The sequence below is a fragment of the Pollachius pollachius genome, assembly GCF_949987615.1.
Source record: "Pollachius pollachius genome assembly, chromosome: 2".
NCBI classification, from domain to species: Eukaryota; Metazoa; Chordata; class Actinopteri; order Gadiformes; family Gadidae; genus Pollachius; species Pollachius pollachius.
The window spans coordinates 44,696,421-44,716,661 of NC_136935.1; the positions used below are offsets into that span (position 1 = coordinate 44,696,421).

At 46.7% G+C, this 20,241-nt stretch overlaps 1 protein-coding gene across 1 annotated transcript in view; it reads left to right on the forward strand.

The window, feature by feature from the left end:
• Positions 1-3,673: 3,673 nt before the first annotated feature.
• Positions 3,674-20,241, forward strand: part of sos1 (son of sevenless homolog 1) — a 20,928-nt gene continuing 4,360 nt past the window's right edge. The window contains exons 1-18 of the mRNA XM_079730615.1: positions 3,674-4,941; positions 5,539-5,664; positions 5,879-6,010; positions 6,915-7,079; positions 7,198-7,407; positions 8,363-8,506; positions 8,595-8,705; positions 8,931-9,029; positions 10,518-10,645; positions 12,713-13,374; positions 13,972-14,053; positions 14,389-14,505; positions 14,641-14,744; positions 14,980-15,223; positions 15,790-15,909; positions 16,851-17,013; positions 18,283-18,400; positions 18,784-18,956. Coding sequence (XP_079586741.1) covers positions 4,843-4,941; positions 5,539-5,664; positions 5,879-6,010; positions 6,915-7,079; positions 7,198-7,407; positions 8,363-8,506; positions 8,595-8,705; positions 8,931-9,029; positions 10,518-10,645; positions 12,713-13,374; positions 13,972-14,053; positions 14,389-14,505; positions 14,641-14,744; positions 14,980-15,223; positions 15,790-15,909; positions 16,851-17,013; positions 18,283-18,400; positions 18,784-18,956 — 2,997 coding nt within the window. The 5' untranslated portion in view covers positions 3,674-4,842. The remainder of the gene's footprint in view (positions 4,942-5,538; positions 5,665-5,878; positions 6,011-6,914; positions 7,080-7,197; positions 7,408-8,362; positions 8,507-8,594; positions 8,706-8,930; positions 9,030-10,517; positions 10,646-12,712; positions 13,375-13,971; positions 14,054-14,388; positions 14,506-14,640; positions 14,745-14,979; positions 15,224-15,789; positions 15,910-16,850; positions 17,014-18,282; positions 18,401-18,783; positions 18,957-20,241) is intronic.

Genomic DNA, 20,241 nt, shown 5'->3' on the forward strand with positions numbered 1-20,241 from the left:
TCTCCTCCCCTCTCCTCTCCTCTTTTCTCCCTCCTCTCTCCTCTCCTCCCTCCTCTCTCCTCTCTCCTCTTTCCTCTCGTCCCTCCTCTCTCCTCTCTCCTCTTTTCCTCTTTCCTCTCCTCCCTCCTGTCTCCTCTCTCCTCCCTCCTCTCTCCTCTCTCCTCTCCTCCCTCCTCTCTCCTCCCTCCTGTCTCCTCTCTCCTCTCTCCTCTTTCCTCTCCTCTCCTATGGTTAATAACAGTAAGTTAAGGGTGAACAACAGTAAATTAAGTGTTACTTCAGTTTTCTTTACCTTTAAATAAGAATAAATAATTAAGTGTGTTATCATTAGCATGCTGTACGGACAGCTAATGCAGCTGAACCACGGTTTACATTAATGTAGCAGTTTATCTGGTATCATTCGTATTATTTGTTATTAAAATATATTATTACTCATATTATTTATTTTATGACTCATATGTATCTTTATATTTGTCATGTTATTATATTCTCATTATTTTTATTATTATTATAATTAATAATAATAATAATAATAATAATAATAGTAATATTATCATTACATTATTTGGACATTGTTAATAGGATATTACTGTGATCTTGTTATTTTGTAGACTGTTGGGTGTTGAACAGCAGGGGAAACCTGGGCCAAAGAGGTCAAAGGCTCCCTGTGTGTGTGTGTGTGTGTGTGTGTGTGTGTGCGTGTGTGTGTGTGTGTGTGCGTGTGCGTGTGTGTGTGTGTGTGTGTGTGTGTGTGTGTGTGTGTGTGTTAATTGTTGTCACCTCTTCTCTGCTGCAAAGTCACAACGTCAAACTGAGACCGCAGCCCTTTAAAAAAAAAGAGTGACATAACAGGCATTTCTCCCCTCTCTCCTCCTCCTCTTCCTCCATCTTCTCTCTCCTCTCCTCTCTCATCACCTATCCTCTCCTCTCCCCTCTACTCTCCTCTCCTCTCTCACCACCTCTCCTCTCCTCTCTCATCACCTCTCTTCTCCTCTCCTCCCTCATCTCCTCTCCTCTCCTCCCTCATCCCCTCTCCTCCCTCACCACCTCTCCTCTCCTCTCTCACCACCTCTCCTCTCTCACCACCTCTCCTCTCCTCCCTCATCTCCTCTCCCCTCTCACCACCTCTCCTCTCCTCTCCCCTCTTCTCTCCTCTCCTCTCTCACCACCTCTCCTCTCCTCCCTCACCACCTCTCCTCTCCTCCCTCATCACCTCTCCTCTCCTCCCTCACCACCTCTCCTCTCCTCCCTCACCACCTCTCCTCTCCTCCCTCACCACCTCTCCTCTCCTCTCCCCTCTTCTCTCCTCTCCGCTCTCATCACCTCTCTTCTCCTCTCCTCCCTCACCACCTCTCCTCTCCTCCCTCACCACCTCTCCTCTCCTCTCTCACCACCTCTCCTCTCCTCTCCTCCCTCACCACCTCTCCTCTCTCATCTCCTCTCCTCTCTCATCACCTCTCCTCTTGCCTCTCCTCTCCTCTTTCCTCTCCTTTCCTCTCCCCTCTCCATCTCCAACAGCAGTAAACAGATTTTGTTGTTCATATGGTTCATAATAATGATATTAATATAAGTATAAGCATATTGTCATTATTGTTCATTTTAGTCATACAAGTATAATGTCATTATTGTTCATAATAGTGATACAACTATATTGTCATTATTTCCCATATTAGTGATACAAGTATAATGTCATTATTGTTCAAAATAGTGATTCAAGTTTAATGTCATTATTGTTCATAATAGTGATATAAGGATAATTTAATTCATGTTCATCATGGTGAAATCAGTATAATGTCATTATTGTTCATAATAGGGATATAAGGATAGTAGCATTAGTGTTCATAATAATGATATGATAAGCTACACGTCAACCTCTGCTTCTAAGGAAGGAAGCAGGCATAGTTTGTTGTTACTTGGTGGAATTTGACACATTTTTTTAGAACAGATTCCGTTTGGAAAGCCAAAGACAAGGACACAAGGCTTTGAACCGAACCCTGTATGTTCTGCTGGTGCTGGAGGAAGCAGGCGTTTGTTCTTCAGCTACAGCAGCCTACACTCTGGCAGCCTATACACCCTGTCCGCCGCTCCTTGTTCTGCCGCACACCTCGTTAGCTCTGCTCGTTAGCGCTGTCCTCTGCAGCCTTCCCACCTCCCACATGGGCCCCCCGTAGAGCCGGGGCCCCGCGGAGAGTGGGCGATGGTGATGGAGCCGGCAGGCTCAGCTCCACCCTCCTCTACCGCAGCTTACAGTCTACAGGTAACATCACCTGGAGGTTGGAGTCCCTTCCTCTCCTTTGTCCTTTGTGTAGCTTTCAGGTAGTGTTGTAGTCGTTTCTTTTTGTATTGTATGTGTTCCATCATGTGGACTTGTTTTTTTTTACATTAAATCGCGTGTCTCAATAGGATCTTCCTGGCTTAATAAAGGTTGAATAAAACAGTTACATGGTGAGTTAATCTTATTTACAGGTAACATCAACTGGAGGTCCTGTTGTACGAGTGGTGGGTAAGTCTACTCTACAAGTATCATCACCTGGAGGTCCTGTTGTACTAGTGGTGAGTTAGTCTACTCTACAGGTAACATCACCTGGTGTTCCTGTTGTACTAGTGGTGAGTTAGTCTACTCTACAGGTAACATCACCTGGAGGTCCTGTTGTACTAGTGGTGAGTTAGTCTACTCTACGGTAACATCACCTGGAGGTCCTGTTGTACTAGTGGTGAGTTAGTCTACTCTACGGTAACATCACCTGGAGGTCCTGTTGTATTAGTGGTGAGTTATTCTACCATATCTTCTTACTGTAGACCTCCACCCTTCTGGAGACACCATCCCTCAACCCTGTAGACCTCCTTCCTACTGGAGACTCCATCTCCCCTCACTGTACACCTCCCACTGTGCCTTAGTGACATCACAAGTGGGAGCGTCCAACTAGATGTATGATGGATAGATAAGGCAGCATTTGCTGCGTTCTACTGGGTAGGCTGGTAAGACTGAAAAGGAAGATCTTCAGACGGCTTGTAATGGCTGATCCAACTCACACCCGGTGGTATTATAGGGCCCCTTTATGCAATATATTGTGCTTCTACTTTTTTCTATTCTTTGATAAACTACCGGAATACCAATTGCTGTCATGCCACCTGCAGGCCAGTACCAGTAATACTACTAGGCCTATCCATTATTCTGCCAAATCACTTTTATGCCTCAGCCATAATCTTACATCAATATTACATTACTATTGCTCTCCGTATTAACCTCCCTTTGAAATTGGTTTGGACGTATTACCTATTCAAGTACTACCTATTGCACTTGAATTCAAATACAATAGGTAGTTGCAACAGTCGTTGTCGTGACTCTTGTTGTATAGTACTTATATTCACAGTTTTTGTTGTTGTTACACTTCATTCAAACTTTCAACTTTCGTCAAACTTATCACTTTAGCTATGTTTAACAGTTTTCATTTGTTTCCCATATTTGACATTTTTTTAAATGGTTCTATGTTTACTTTGTTTACTCCGTACAGACTCAAAACCTTGAACTCTGTTCAAATCTTTTCACTTGATTTAAGTTATTCAACATTTCTTTACGATTTAACTACTTAGCTTCATAAAAACAAAATTCAACCTCACTTAAAACTAAAGCACTCGCCGAGTTTTATTGCAGGAAATGCATTTTCTATTTAGTGTTGTTTTTATTTTAGCTTCACTTCACTTGCTTCGTCAAAGGTACGTCATGTGTCTAGTGCGCATGCTCCACTGCTTTACAGGCAGACCGGCCATTACCTGCAGAGCTGGAAATACTACTAAATAAAAATAATAATAAGAAAACCAGGAACAGAGCGAGAGAGACAGAGAGAGGAAGAGTTAGAGACAGCCAGGCGAAACAGACAGAGTCACCCTGGACTTCAAGACGATGCTTTATAACCTTCTGGACTCAGACTTACGTTACGACCTTTGAAACTCAATAACAAATCATATCTACAATACCTCAACAATACCTCACCAGTACCTCAGGATATCTCTGCAGACAGCATCATCACAGTCATCTGGGCGACATGTTTGTTGTGTCTATCGATCAGTTTAACAACCATATGATGTGCCTGGTTCATTGCTGCTAGCCTCAGCTAGTAGGCTGCATGCTAACAGAGTACTTCATACTAGCATGGTTCACATGAATAGTATTTAGCACTACCTGCTTTATATAAAGGGGATGTAGTACTACCTGTGTTAGTATAGACAATATCAACCATGCTAGCTACCTGAATTGCGTTATAACGTCCCTCTCCTAAATACAGCTAGTGAGGATGCTAGCCGAAGGGTAGTAGTAACATCTGGATGCTAAAGCGTACTGGAGCCTAATTCTATTGAAACATCTGGATGTGAGCTGATGTTACCAGCATGGTCTCAACATCTGTCCCGGAGGACTGCTGTAGCAGGGACTACATCTGTCCCGGAGGACTGCTGTAGCAGGGACTACGTCTGTCCCGGAGGACTGCTGTAGCTGGGACTACGTCTGTCCTTAGGACTACTGTAGCTGGGACTACATCTGTCCCGGAGGACTACTGTAGCTGGGACTACGTCTGACCCGTACAGGGACTACCTCTGTTCTTTGGACGGCTGTAGCAGGGACTACATCTGTTCTTGGGACTGCTGTAGCAGGGACTACATCTGACCTGTACAGGGACTTCATATGTCCTTAGAACTACTGTAGCTGGGACTACATTTGGTACAGAACATCAATATGTCACCTTGCTGGGTATCAGAAGGGTGGATGTGATGGTGGCTGCCTGCCCTCCAACAACAGTAATAATAACATTAGTAATAATAGAATTGATGATAATAATAGTGTAGATGACAGCAGTGATGCAGCCGGCACAGACCCATTACGACTTCTTCAATGAGGAGAATTCTCCCAAATGGAGAGGACTGCTGGTTCCCTCCCTCAACAAAGTAAGAGCCTTATCAATATGTTGCTTATTGATTTCATTATCTATCAGTTATTGATTGATTGAATATGAATCTAATATAATGATTTACTAATCAGTGTAACAGTTGCTGATATATTATAAATCTACCAGTTATTAATTGAATATCAATTAATGTAATCTATTGATAAGTACATGATCAATCTTTCAGTTATTCATTTATTATTGTAAATATATATTGTGTTGATTCGAACATGGTTATCGGAAAGTTAATATTAATATTCAGTATGATCATCAATCCAAAGCCACAATATGTCACATAATGGTGGTGTAGGTCAGCCTCCGATTTCTCTGTACGTAAGCCTGTATTTATATATACACCGTGTATAATAATATCTATAATGTATCCTATACAGGTATATCGGGAAAGCTCATGTGTATGAATTTATGAATCATATTATAAAAGTAAAGTATATAAAGTATCATGAACACTAGTGTAGAGAGAGAGATAGATGTACCATAACAGAGAGAGATAGGAGAATTGATGTGTGTGTGTGTGTGTGTGTGTGTGTGTGTGTGTGTGTGTGTGTGTGTGTGTGTGTGTGTGTGTGTGTGTGTATAGGTGCTGAGTCAGGTGCATCCTAAGCTGTCCTCCCAGCAGGAGGCGCTGCAGTACATTGAGGAGCTGATTCTCCTGCTGCTCAGCATGCTGTGTGCAGCCCAGCCACGCACAGTACAGGATGTAGAGGTACTACTACACATTAATACATACTACATGCATACTATATAAATACTACATACTTACTATATATACCATACTATATAATTAATATATACTGTACATCACCATACATGCTGTAGAGGTAATGCACGCATATACTGTGTGTATATATATATATAAATATATATATGGTGAAAGAGAGTGTGTGTGTGTGTGTGTGTGTGTGTGTGTGTGTGTGCAGGAGCGAGTACAGAAGAGCTTTCCTCATCCTATTGATAAGTGGGCCATTGCAGACGCCCAGGCCGCCATTGAAAAGAGGAAGAGACGCAACCCCCTCGCACTTCCTGTTGACAAGATCCACCCTCTCTTAAAGGTACCCCCACTCTCCCTTAATGGTACCCCCACACTCCCTTAATGGTACACACCACCCCTCTTAAAGGTACACCCACTGACCCTCTTAAAGGTACACACACCACCACTCTTAAAGGTACACACACAACCTCTCTTAAAGGTACACACACAACCCCTCTTAAAGGTACACACACAACCCCTCTTAAAGGTACACCAATCACCCCTCTTAAAGGTACACCCACTGACCCTCTCAAAGGTACACCCATTGACCCTCTCAAAGGTACACCCACCACCCCTCTTAAAGGTACACACACAACCCCTCTTAAAGGTACACCAATCACCCCTCTTAAAGGTACACCCACTGACCCTCTCAAAGGTACACCCATTGACCCTCTCAAAGGTACACCCACCACCCCTCTTAAAGGTACACCCACCACCCCTCTCAAAGGTACACCCACTGACCCTCTTAAAGGTACACACACAACCCCTCTTAAAGGTACACCCACCACCCCTCTTAAAGGTACATCCACCACCCCTCTTAAAGGTACACCCACCACCCCTCTTAAAGGTACACCCACTGACCCTCTTAAAGGTACACACACAACCCCTCTTAAAGGTACACCCACCAGCCCTCTTAAAGGTACACCCACCACCCCTCTTAAAGGTACACCCACCACCCCTCTTAAAGGTACACCCACCACCCCTCTTAAAGATACACCCACCACCCTTCTTAAAGATACACACACCACCACTCTTAAAGATACACACTCCACCCCTCTTCAAGGTATTATACTACCCCTCTAAAGGTATACACACATCCCCTCTTAAAGTTACACACACTAATCTACATAATGCTAAAGCCTGGCAGGAGGGCCTGGGTTGTGAAGTAGACCACCAGGTGTCTACATTATGTTAATGTGTTGCAGGAGGTCCTGGGTTATAAAGTCGACCACCAGGTGTCGCTCTACATGGTGGCCGTGTTAGAGTACATCTCAGCGGACATCCTGAAACTGGCTGGAAACTATGTGAGGAACATCCGGCACTATGAGATCTCCCAGCAAGACATCGCTGTGGCAATGTGTGCCGACAAGGTCTGTCTGTCTGTCCTTCCGTCTTATGATGTGTTGTAACTTGTGGTGGAGGAGTTGTAACTGGTAGGGTTATGACTAACTGGTTGTGCTGTAACTAACGGGCGGGGCTGTGTTCCAGGTTCTCATGGACATGTTCCACCAGGACGAGGAGGTGCTGGGGGGGTTCTGCTCCCTCGAGGAGGAGGTGTGTGTGAGCGAGGAGCAGACCTACTACGACCTGGTCCGCTCCCTGATGACCGAGGGCCGGCTGTATCTACGGCAACTCAACCTCACCATAAAGATTTTCAGAGAGCCCTTCTGCTGCAATCCCACGCTTTATTCCCAGCAGGTAATATTCATCACTATGTTCCTTTTATATACTATATATTCTATTTGTCCTATTTCTACACTGTGGAAAATGTCTATGGCATTTCACAGCAGCAATCCCGCGTTGCAAGAACCCCCGAAAATAAAGCATCCAGGAATGTTCTGGAAGGGGAACCGTCAGAAAACTCAAAAACAAACTAGGCCGATCAGTGTTTTAAAAAGGGGCCGCCAACTATCATTCTCTTCCTATGGTACAGCGCTCCTGTGCTGAGCTGCTTTCTCTTGGTGTGCCTCAGGGTGACACTTGGGCACCTTGCACCCCCTTCCATCTGCATAACGCCCAACAGATGTAAGGAATACACCCTGACACACAGCCCTCTCCCAGCTGGAATAGGGAACCTACAGCTCGGCATTCCATCCTGAAGCGCACTAGGCTCATTCCCAAGCTAATGATCCTTGGTCTTAACGCGTCCTTTTGCAACTGGATCCCGGATTTCCTTCACGTCGAGGGTGCAGTAGATGAGAGAGACTTCTGCTTCTAACTCGTGACCTCACCTGGTCCCGGCAAGGCGACCCAAAAGCGCCTTTTTCTTCAGTTGTTCTGGAGGAGAAGTTGGTCATGTCTGTCAAAACTGCTACTGGCTTCTACCGCCGACCAGGCTATAGACCTGGGGGGAGAGGATAGAGGAGAGGGGAGAGGAGAGGAGAGATGCTCACGTTGTTGCCATCTGGTAGACGTTATCAGAGCTTCCAGGCAGGGACCACCAGACACACACAGCTATACTCCAGGCCTTCAGGCTTCAGGTTATTCACCTTTCTGTATCTCCGGCTCTTAGAGGCAAAGCCCTCTGAATTAATTGTATGTGCCTTTGGATTCAGATTAATCGTTTTCAGCAACTAATAATCGTTAGCTGCAAGCCCTACCCTATGTAAACATGGAGCCTTTCTACATGTGTGTTCATCTCTTCTGTGCACAGGACGTGGACAGCATCTTCAGCCGGATCGTGGACGTCCAGGAGGTGACGGTGAAGCTGCTGGGTCTCCTAGAGGACACGGTGGAGATGACGGATGAGGGCAACCCCCACCCGCTGGTGGGGAGCTGCTTCGAGGACCTGGCGGAGGTAGGACCTGAAGTCATGTGGTTCGCAGTGCCACCCATGATGGGCTTCTTGTTACTCATGTGAACAATCATGTGATTATTGGTGTCAGGAGTTGGCCTTTGACCCCTACGAGACCTACTCTCAAGACATCCTGCGACCTGAATTCCACGACCACTTCCTGTGTCAGCTGTCCAAACCTGGAGCAGCCGACTACTTGCAGGTAACAAGCTAGTTCCGCTAGTCAGTTATACAAACCAGCTAGTTATACCAACCAGCTAGTTATATTCACCTGCTACTAGTACAACAACAAAACAACTAACAGCTAGTTTGACTAATTATTAAACTTCACCCTAAACAGATAGTAATGTCTACTGTCTCCATGTGAGGATTAACCCTAATTTCATCTATATAGTACCTGATAGTGTTTATTCTGTCCCCTCTCCAGTCTATCTGTGATGGCTTCAAGGAGGCTGTGCAGTATGTTCTTCCGCGCCTACTCCTAACACCGGTCTACCACTGTCTTCATCACTTTGAGACACTCAAGGTAGGACACCTACTTTAACCATCTCTCACTCCAGCCATACCCCGGGCACTCAGTTCACACTCCTTCAGACCTTACTTTACCCATGTAGCTCACTCCTTCAGACCTTACTTTACCCCTGGAGCTCACTCCATCAGACCTTACTTTACCCCTGGAGCTCACTCCTTCAGACCTTACTTTACCCCTGGAGCTCACTCCTTCAGACCTTACTTTACCCCTGTAGCTCACTGCTTCAGACCTTACTTTACCCCTGGAGCTCACTCCTTCAGACCTTACTTTACCCCTGTAGCTCACTGCTTCAGACCTTACTTTACCCCTAGAGCTCACTCCTTCAGACCTTACTTTACCCCTGGAGCTCACTCCTTCAGACCTTACTTTACCCCTGTAGCTCACTCCTTCAGACCTTACTTTACCCCCTGGAGCTCACTCCTCCAGACCTTACTTTACCCCTGGAGCTCACTCCATCAGACCTTACTTTACCCCTGGAGCTCACTCCTTCAGACCTTACTTTACCCCTGGAGCTCACTCCTTCAGACCTTAGTTTACCCCTGGAGCTCAGGTCTCACTCCTCCTGACTGCGCTTTCGCGACGATTCGAGTTGGGACTCAGAAACACAACGGCGATCTTTGCAGAGCTGCCGTATTCTTACTTTCAAATCACGCTAATGTTTACACGTCTCTCAACATACTGTAAATGTACATGAGCCAACAAGTCAATCCAGAAACGAGAGCACTATTGCTCTATTCTGCTCTATTGAAACTATGTTGAAAACGCGATATATCCAAGATGTTGCAAAACACTTCAAATGTGCTGCTGAAAAGCAGTTGGTGTATCCCAACCAATTTGTTTCAGTGGTGATGTAACTATCTGTAGTGGTGATGTGAATATCTCTAGTGGTGATGAAACTATGTTGAGTGGTGATGAACTATCTATGTAATAAAGTGACTATCTATGATTATCTCAAGTTGTGATTTAACTATCTCTAGTGGTGATGTAACTATCTAGTGTTGATGTGGCTATCTCTAGTGGTGATGTGACTATCTCTAGTGGTGATGTGACTATCTCTAGTGGTGATGTTACTATCTCTAGTGGTGATGTGACTATCTCTAGTGGTGATTTAACTATCTCTGGTGGTGGTGTGAATATCTCTACTGGTGATGCAACTATCTCTAGTGGTGATGTAACTATCTCTAGTGGTGATGTAACTATCTCTAGCGTTGATGTATCTGACTATCTAATAGTTACATCAGTACCAGAGATAATCTCTGGTGCTGATGTAACTATCTCTAGTAGTTATGTGACTATCTAGTGGTGATGTAACTATCTCTAGTGGTGATGGAACTATCTCTAGTGGTGATGGAACTATCTCTAGTGTTTATGGAACTATCTCTAGTGTTTATGGAACTATCTCTAGTGGTGATCTCTGATACTGATGTGACCTTCTGGGGGTGAATGAACTCTTTCTGGTGGCTACCTGTGGTTGTTCTTCAGCAACTTGAGGAGAAGAGTGAAGATGAGGAGGATAAGGAGTGTTTGAAGCAGGCCATCACCGCCCTGCTCAACCTGCAGGGCAGCATGGAAAGGATCTGCACCCGCAACTTGGCCAAGAGGAGACTCAGGTACACACACACACACACACACACACACACACACACACACACACACACACACACACTCACACACACACCACACACCACGCACCACACACACACCAAGCACACACACACACAAGCATACACACACACACAGACACAGACACACAAGCACACACCAAGTACACACAATCACACACCAAGTACACACGCCAAGCACACACACACACACACACACACACAAGCGCACACAATCCCTACCCCCATAAACCCACCATACAGACACATACAATCCCTACACACACACCATACAGACGCACCCAATCCCTACATACACACACCACACATATGTCCCCTCCCTTTCCTGTGGTCTAAAATAGAAGGGGGCTTTGGGGGTGGGACAGGAAGTGAGGTAAAAAAGACAGGGGGGGTTGGGGGTGGGACAGGAAGTAATGTAAAATAGACAGGGGGGTCGGGGTGGGACAGGAAGTGAGGTCGGCGGCAGGGGGTGATGGACCTGTTATTGTTTGGATCTCCCACACTCGGTTCCAGCCTTCAGAAGAGGGACTCTGTGATTGTGAGCGGTGGAGGCAGCGGTGGGATGAGGTGGTGAGGAGGGAGCGTTGTGTTCATGGGTCCAGGGTACGTAGAAGAATACTTGTTATTGTGGAGTAAATACCTCCAGGAATGCTCTCTAAGCTCTCACCCAGAGCACCGCTTGCATAAGACGCTTTCACTCCAACACACACCCTTACTGATACGTTATACACTTTATTTTGCTGACTTGTACTAATACACGCAATTATACTGCCTACTTGTACCATTATACTGCTGATTTGTATGAATATCCACCGTTATACTGTTGAATTGTACTAATACACACCATTATACTGCTGACTTGTACCATTATACTGCTGACTTGTACCATTATACTGCTGACTTGTACTAGTACGCACCATTATACTGTTGACTTGTACCATTATACAGCTGACTTGTACTAATATATATTATTATACTGCTGACTTGTAGCAATATACACAGTTTTACTGCTGACTTGTAGCATTATACTACTGACTTATACTAATATATTATATACTACTATACTAATGACTTAGTTAAGTATATACTATATAACGACAGACTTTTTCTAATATTTTATGTAGTCTTGTATGTTGTGTATATTACTTTTACTAATCCATAATTTTATCATATATACTAACTAGGGCTGTCAATCAATGTAACTGTTAAAATGCAATCCCAACTAATCCCAACTTTTTGTATCTGTTCAAAATGCACCGTATAGGGCATTTTGTAATAGTTTACATACTCTTGTCAACGAGAGAGAGAGAGAGAGAGAAAGAGAGAGAGAGAGAGAGAGAGAGAGAGAGAGAGAGAGAGAGAGAGAGAGAGAATCCATTATGTTTCTTTACAAAAATACTTAACTTATACATGTATTATAGACTAGTATATCACCTTTGACGTGTCTCTGCCAAAGATATAACCTCTCTCTCTCTCTCTCTCTCTCTCTCTCTCTCTCTCTCTCTCTCTCTCTCTCTCTCTCCTCCTACCCATATCCCCAACGCCTCTTCATACCTCCACCTTCTCCTCCTGATACCTACGACTTCTCCTCCTTACCTCCTCCTTAAACCCCCTCCTCCTCCACCTTCTGCTCCTTACCTCCTCCTTAAACCCCCTCCTCCTCCACCTTCTTCTCCTCACCTCCTCCTCCTCACCTCCTCCTCCTCACCCCCTCCTTCTCCACCTTCTCCTCCTCACCCCCTCCTCCTCACCCCCTCCTCCTCCACCTTCTGCTCCTCACCTCCTCCTCCTCACCCCCTCCTCCACCTTCTGCTCCTCACCCCCTCCTCCTCACCCCCTCCTCCTCCACCTCCTCCTCCTCACCCCGTCCTCCTCCACCTTCTCCTCCTCACCCCCTCCTCCTCCACCTTCTCACCTCCTCCTTAAACCCCCTTCTCCTCCTCACCCCCTCCTCCTCCACCTTCTCCTCCTCACCTCCTCCTCCTCACCCCCTCCTCCCCCACCTTCTCCTCCTCCACCTCCTCCTCCTCACCCCCTCCTCCCCCACCTCCTCAGTGAGTCGGCGGGCCGGTTCTACAGCCAGCAGATGAGGGGGAAGCCCGTGGCCATCCGGAAGATGAACGAGATCCAGAAGAACATCGACGGCTGGGAGGGCAAGGACATCGGCCAGTGCTGCAACCAGTTCATCATGGAGGGCACGCTGACGCGCGTCGGCGCCAAGCACGAGCGCCACATCTTCCTGTTCGACGGCCTCATGATCTGCTGCAAGCTGAACCACAGCGCCCCCCGCCTCCCCAGCTCTGGCTCCCCGGCCGAGTACCGGCTGAAGGAGAAGTTCTTAATGCGGAAGGTCCACATCAACGACAAGGACGACAAGGAGGGCGAGTACCGCCACGCCTTCGAGATCATCCTGAAGGACGGCAACGGCGTGGTGTTCGCCGCCAAGACGGCCGAGGAGAAGAACGGCTGGATGGCGGCCCTCATCGCGCTGCAGTACCGCTGCACGCTGGAGCGCATGCTGGACTCGGCCATGCTGCAGGAGGAGAAGGAGGAGCAGATGAGGCTGCCCCGGGCCGAGACCTACCGCTTCGCAGAGCCCGACTCGGAGGAGAACGTGGTGTTCGAGGAGAACGTCCAGTCCAAGTCCGGGATCCCCATCATCAAGGCTGGGACCGTCCTCAAACTCATCGAGAGGCTCACCTTCCACATGTATGCAGGTAAGGACCTACCGTGTCTATATAGAGGTTAGAAGAACCTACCATGTCTTATAAACAGGTTAGAACCTACCATGTCTTTATAGAGGTTAGAAGACCCTACCATGTCTTATGTACAGGTTAGAACCTACTGTGGCTAATATAGAGGTTAGAGCCTACCTTGTCTTATATACAGGTTAGAACCTACCATGTCTTATATAGAGGTTAGAACCTACCAGGTCTTATAAACAGGTTAGAACCTACCTACCTAGGTCTCTAACACTAACCAGAAGGTCTCTAACACTAACCAGAAGGTCTCTAACCAGAAGGTCTCTAACACTAACCAGAAGTTCTCTAACCAGAAGGTCTCTAACCAGAAGGTCTCTAACACTAACCAGAAGGTCTCTAACACTAACCAGAAGTTCTCTAACCAGAAGGTCTCTAACCAGAAGGTCTCTAACCAGAAGGTCTCTAACACTAACCAGAAGTTCTCTAACCAGAAGGTCTCTAACCAGAAGGTCTCTAACCAGAAGGTCTCTAACACTAACCAGAAGGTCGCTAACCAGAAGGTCTCTAACACTAACCAGAAGGTCTCTAACCAGAAGTGTCTTCTCTTCTCAGATCCAAACTTTGTGAGAACCTTCCTGACCACCTACCGCTCCTTCTGCAGACCCCAGCAGCTCCTAGGCCTGCTCATTGAAAGGTACCAACCTTAGCACTGCAGTACTTATACTGAAGTGTTACTGGTATATAGTAATACTGTTCTGCAATACTGTACTAGCACTATTATATAGTATTAATGTAGTTCCACTAGTATACCATATTACTGCATTACTATTACTGTAGTATTACTAGAACATAGTAGAAGGTCTAGTAGACCTTCTAGAACTAGTGTTCCTTAGATCCTATTATGTTCCGCTAGGTCCTAGTATGCTCTTTAGGTCCTAGTTTATTCCCTAGGACCGTGTGTTCCCTAGGACCTAGTGTGTTCCCTAGGTCACCGTGTGTTCCCTAGCTCCTGATCTTGTGTGCCTCCAGGTTTGAGATCCCGGAGCAGCGTCCGGCGGAGGGGCAGGAGTCCGGAGCCGGGGAGCCACTGCTCAGCGCAGAGCTCAAACGCTTCAGGAAGGAGTTTGTTCAGCCGGTCCAGCTCAGGTCAGTACCGCCCCCTGCTGGTCAGGTTTACAAACAAGCGCTCAACACTGCTGGACACCTCCAGCACCACACTGTGTTCAAATAAATACACACACACACACACACACACACACTGACGGCATGTGTGGTTCTCAGGGTTCTGAACGTGTGTCGCCACTGGGTAGAACATCACTTCTACGACTTTGAGCGAGACGCTGAGCTTCTCAGGAGACTGGAGGACTTCATCGCTTTGGTCAGAGGTACCGGACCCACACCGTTACCCTAGCGACAGACAGCTGCCGTAACCCTAGCAACAGACACCTGCAGTAGGCCTAGCAACAGACACCCGCCGTAACCCTAACAACCGACACCTGTCGTAACCCTTAGCAACAGACCCCTGCCGTAACCCCTAGCAACAGACACCTGCCGTAACCCCTAGCAACAGACACTTGGGGTCTAGCCTATCACCAAGGGTCATGTGTTTTTCCTCTACAGGTAAGCCCATGAAGAAGTGGGTGGAGTCCATTAGTAAGATCATCCTGAGGAAGAAACAGGCCAGTGGTCCCAGCCCGAACCCCCCCCTGCAGAGCTCCGCCCCCAACATCACCTTCCAGAACTCACCTCCACCTGTGGAGTGGCACATCTGCAGGCCGGGACAGAGTGAGCACTTTGACCTTCTGACCCTTCACCCCATCGAGATAGCCCGCCAACTAACCCTGCTGGAGTCAGAGCTGTTCAGGTAGCACGCACACACACACACACACACACACACACACACACACACACACACACACACACACACACACACACACACACACACACACACACACACACACATACACACTTGACTCGACTCGACTCGACTCGACCTGACTTGACGAGACTGGTCCTCAAAAGACAAGGCTCGGACTCAAGATTTGGGAATCTTTTTGTTTTTGCTACATTGACCTGTAGGAAATGTCTGAGGAGATGAAGAGCATTCCTAAGGTTACCTTGTGCCTCCTGTGCCCGATCTGTGTAACTACCAGTGTGTGAATGCACAATAACTCTAATAACACAGCGCGTGTATCGCACATATATCAGAGTACCAAACTCTAATATAATCAACGCTATTTATGTTAAAACTTAAAATTTGCTCCTATCATTCGTATTCGTTTTAAGTATTCCTTTGCTTCATTTTTATTTAACAACGTTTGGAAATGGGCTCAGCTGTTAATGAAAGAAACACACACACGCACGCACACGCACACACACACAGGGCGGTGCAGGCGTAGTAGCTGAGCAGGGTGGGGGTCCTCTGTGCAGGGCGGTGCAGCCATCAGAGTTGGTGGGCAGCGTCTGGACCAAGGAAGACAAGGAGCTCAACTCCCCCAACCTGCTGACGATGATCAGACACACGACCAACCTCACGCTGTGGTTCGAGAAGTAAGACACTACCTATACACTTAATATGGAGACCCTGGAGGATCTAGATCTGTGGAGCATGTCCTCTGTGTCCAGGTGTATGCTGGAGACAAGGAGGATCTAGATCTATAGAGCATGTCCTCTGTGTCCAGCTGTATTGTGGAGGATCTACATCTAGATCTATAGAGCATGTCCTCTGTGTCCAGGTGTATGGTGGAGACAAGGAGGATCTAGATCTATAGAGCATGTCCTCTGTGTCCAGGTGTATGCCGGAGACAAGGAGGATCTAGATCTAGATCTATAGAGCATGTCCTCTGTGTCCAGGTGTATGCCGGAGACAAGGAGCATCTAGATCTATAGAGCATGTCCTCTGTGTCCAGGTGTATGGTGGAGGATCTAGATCTATAGAGCATGTCCTCTGTGCCCAGGTGTATGGTGGAGACAAGGAGGATCTAGATCTAGATCTATAGAGCATGTCCTCTGTGTCCAGGTGTATGCCGGAGACAAGGAGGATCTAGATCTATAGAGCATGTCCTCTGTGTCCAGGTGTATGGTGGAGGATCTAAATCTATAGAGCATGTCCTCTGTGTCCAGCTGTATTGTGGAGGATCTAGATCTAGATCTATAGAGCATGTCCTCTGTGCCCAGGTGTATGGTGGAGGATCTAGATCTAGATCTATAGAGCATGTCTTCTGTGCCCAAGTGTATGGTGGAGGATCTAAATCTATAGAGCATGTCCTCTGTGTCCAGCTGTATTGTGGAGGATCTAGATCTAGATCTATAGAGCATGTCCTCTGTGCCCAGGTGTATGGTGGAGACAAGGAGGATCTAGATCTACAGAGCATGTCCTCTGTGTCCAGCTGTATTGTGGAGGATCTAGATCTACATCTATAGAGCATGTCCTCTGTGCCCAGGTGTATGGTGGAGGATCTAGATCTATAGAGCATGTCCTCTGTGCCCAGGTGTATGGTGGAGACGGAGAACCTGGAGGAGCGTGTGGCGGTGGTGGGGAGGATCATTGAGGTCCTGCAGGTGTTTCAGGAGCTCAACAACTTTAACGGCGTTCTGGAAATCGTCAGCGCTATGAACTCCTCTCCAGTGTACCGCCTTGACCACACCTTTGAGGTAACCCCTTAACCCTCAAGGCTGTGCCTTAATGGCGTCTTTACACCGTCAAGGTAACCCATAACCCTTAAAGATGTGTGGCCATAGTGTCTTTACACCTTCGAGGTAACCCTTGGTTACACTAGTTATGTCCGGGCGGTCGTTGCTGTAAACACGTTACCGTGGAGCGGGCTGGAACTCGGCCTGAGCCAATCGGAAGGTTGTTCATGTTGGTGTTTAAGGCTGAGGGGGAGGAGGAATGGAGAGTCGGGAAAGGGCTGAGAAATAGAAGAGAGATCATTAAGTCCATCATGTGTATTGATACTGATGATGTGTATTGCACTCATACGCAAATGGGATTATCGCTATGTTTTAGTTTATATTGTTCTGTGTGCTGTATATGTTTACTGCACTCCCCACTCCAGCTGACATAGTGAGTGACCTGCTCCTTAATGACCTGTCTCTGTACTGTCTAACCCCTACCTGCTGCTCCTTAATGACCTGTCCCTGTACTGTCTAACCCCTACCTGCTCCTTAATGACCTGTCTCTGTACTGTCTAACCCCTACCTGCTCCTTAATGACCTGTCTCTGTACTGTCTAACCCCATCTGCTCCTTAATGACCTGTCTCTGTACTGTCTAACCCCTACCTGCTCCTTAATGACCTGTCTCTGTACTGTCTAGCCCCTACCTGCTCCTTAATGACCTGTCTCTGTACTGTCCAGCCCATACCTGCTCCTTAATGACCTGTCTCTGTATGACCTGTCTCTGTGCTGTCTAACCCCTACCTGCTCCCTAATGACCTGTCTCTGTACTGTCTAACCCCTACCTGCTCCTTAATGACCTGTCTCTGTACTGTCTAACCCCTACCTGCTCCCTAATGACCTGTCCCTGTACTGTATAACCCCTACCTGCTCCTTAAGGACCTGTCTCTGTACTGTCTAACCCCTACCTGCTCCTTAATGACCTGTCTCTGTACTGTCTAACCCCTACCTGCTCCTTAATGACCTGTCTCTGTACTGTCTAACCCCTATCTGCTCCTTAATGACCGGTCTCTGTACTGTCTAACCCCTACCTGCTCCTCAATGACCTGTCTCTGTACTGTCTACCCCCTACCTGCTCCTTAATGACATGTGTCTGTACTGTCTAGCCCCTACCTGCTCCTTAATGACCTCTCTCTGTATGACCTGTCTCTGTGCTGTCTAACCCCTACCTGTTCCTTAATGACCTGTCTCTGTACTGTCTAGCCCCTACCTGCTCCTTAATGACCTGCTCCTCCCTCCTCCTCCAGCTGATCTCTGGTCGTCAGCGGAGGATCCTGGAGGAAGCCCATGAGCTGAGCGAGGACCACTACAGGAAGTACCTGGCCAAGCTGCGCTCCATCAACCCACCCTGCGTCCCCTTCTTCGGTAGCTCCTATAGAAGGCTCTACATATAGACGGCTATATACTGTATATATCTATACGAAGATATAGTGTATATAGCCATGTATATACTGTTTATCTAAATAGATACATACATCTCATGTAGATTAACCATATATCTCATGGAGATTAACAGTATATTTGAATGAAGATGTACAGTATATCTCATGGACATGTACTGTATATCTCATGGAAATGTACCGTATATCTCATGGAGATGTACAGTATATCTCATGTTGATGAATAGTATATCTCATGTTGATGAACAGTATATCTCATGGAGATGTACCGTATATCTCATGTTGATGAAAAGTATATCTCATGGAGATGTACAGTATATCTCATGGATGTATATTATGGGCTGGCAGGGATCTACCTGACTAACATCCTGAAGACGGAGGAGGGCAACCCGGACTTCCTGAGGAGGGCGGGGAAAGAGCTGATCAACTTCAGCAAGCGGCGGAAGGTGGCCGAGATCACCGGAGAGATCCAGCAGTACCAGAACCAGCCCTATTGCCTCAGGGAGGAGCCCGACATCCGGGTCAGTAACTAACACACAACTAACCCGAGCAAATCCTGCTCCACTGATATTTGACATTCTCTTCGACCAACATGGGAAGGTGTCAGCCCTGAGAATGTGTGATGATACCTGTAGAGTAGACTAATTCACCACTAGTACAACAAGACCTCCAGGTGATGTTACCTGTAGAGTAGACTAACTCACCACTAGTACAACAGGACCTCCAGGTGATGATACCTGTAGAGTAGACTAACTCACCACTAGTACAACAGGACCTCCAGGTGATGATACCTGTAGAGTAGACTAACTCACCACTAGTACAACAGGACCTCCAGGTGATGTTACCTGTAGAGTAGACTAACTCACCACTAGTACAACAAGACCTCCAGGTGATGTTACCTGTAGAGTAGACTAACTCACCACTAGTACAACAAGACCTACAGGTGATGTTACCTATAGAGTAGACTAACTCACCACTAGTACAACAGGACCACCAGGTGATGTTACCTGTAGAGTAGACTAACTCACCACTAATACAACAGGAACACCAGGAGATGTTACCTGTAGAGTAGACTAACTCACCACTAGTACAACAAGACCTCCAGGTGATGTTACCTGTAGAGTAGACTAACTCACCACTAGTACAACAAGACCTCCAGGTGATGTTACCTGTAGAGTAGACTAACTCACCACTAGTACAACCGGAACACCAGGTGATGTTACCTGTAGAGTAGACTAACTCACAACTAGTACAACAGGACCTCCAGGTGATGTTACCTGTAGAGTAGACTAACTCACCACTAGTACAACAAGACCTCCAGGTGATGTTACCTGTAGAGTAGACTAACTCACCACTAGTACAACAAGACCTCCAGGTGATGTTACCTGTAGAGTAGACTAACTCACCACTAGTACAACCGGAACACCAGGTGATGTTACCTGTAGAGTAGACTAACTCACAACTAGTACAACAGGACCTCCAGGTGATGTTACCTGTAGAGTAGACTAACTCACCACTTATGGATTACGGGGTTATGTGGGTTAGGGATATGGGTTGGGGTTAGGTTTAGTTAAGGTTATGGTTGGGCTAATGGTTAGGGTTATGAGTGAAGGTTATGGTTAGGTGCGTTAGGGTTATGAGTTAAGGTTATGATTAGGTGAGTTAGGGTTAGGTGGGTTATGAGTTAAGGTTATGGATAGGGTTATGGTTAGATTGGTTATGGTTTTGGGTATGAGTGAAGGTTATGGTTAGGTTGCTTATGGTTAGGGTTATGAGTTAAGGCTATGGTTTGGTGAATGAAACATC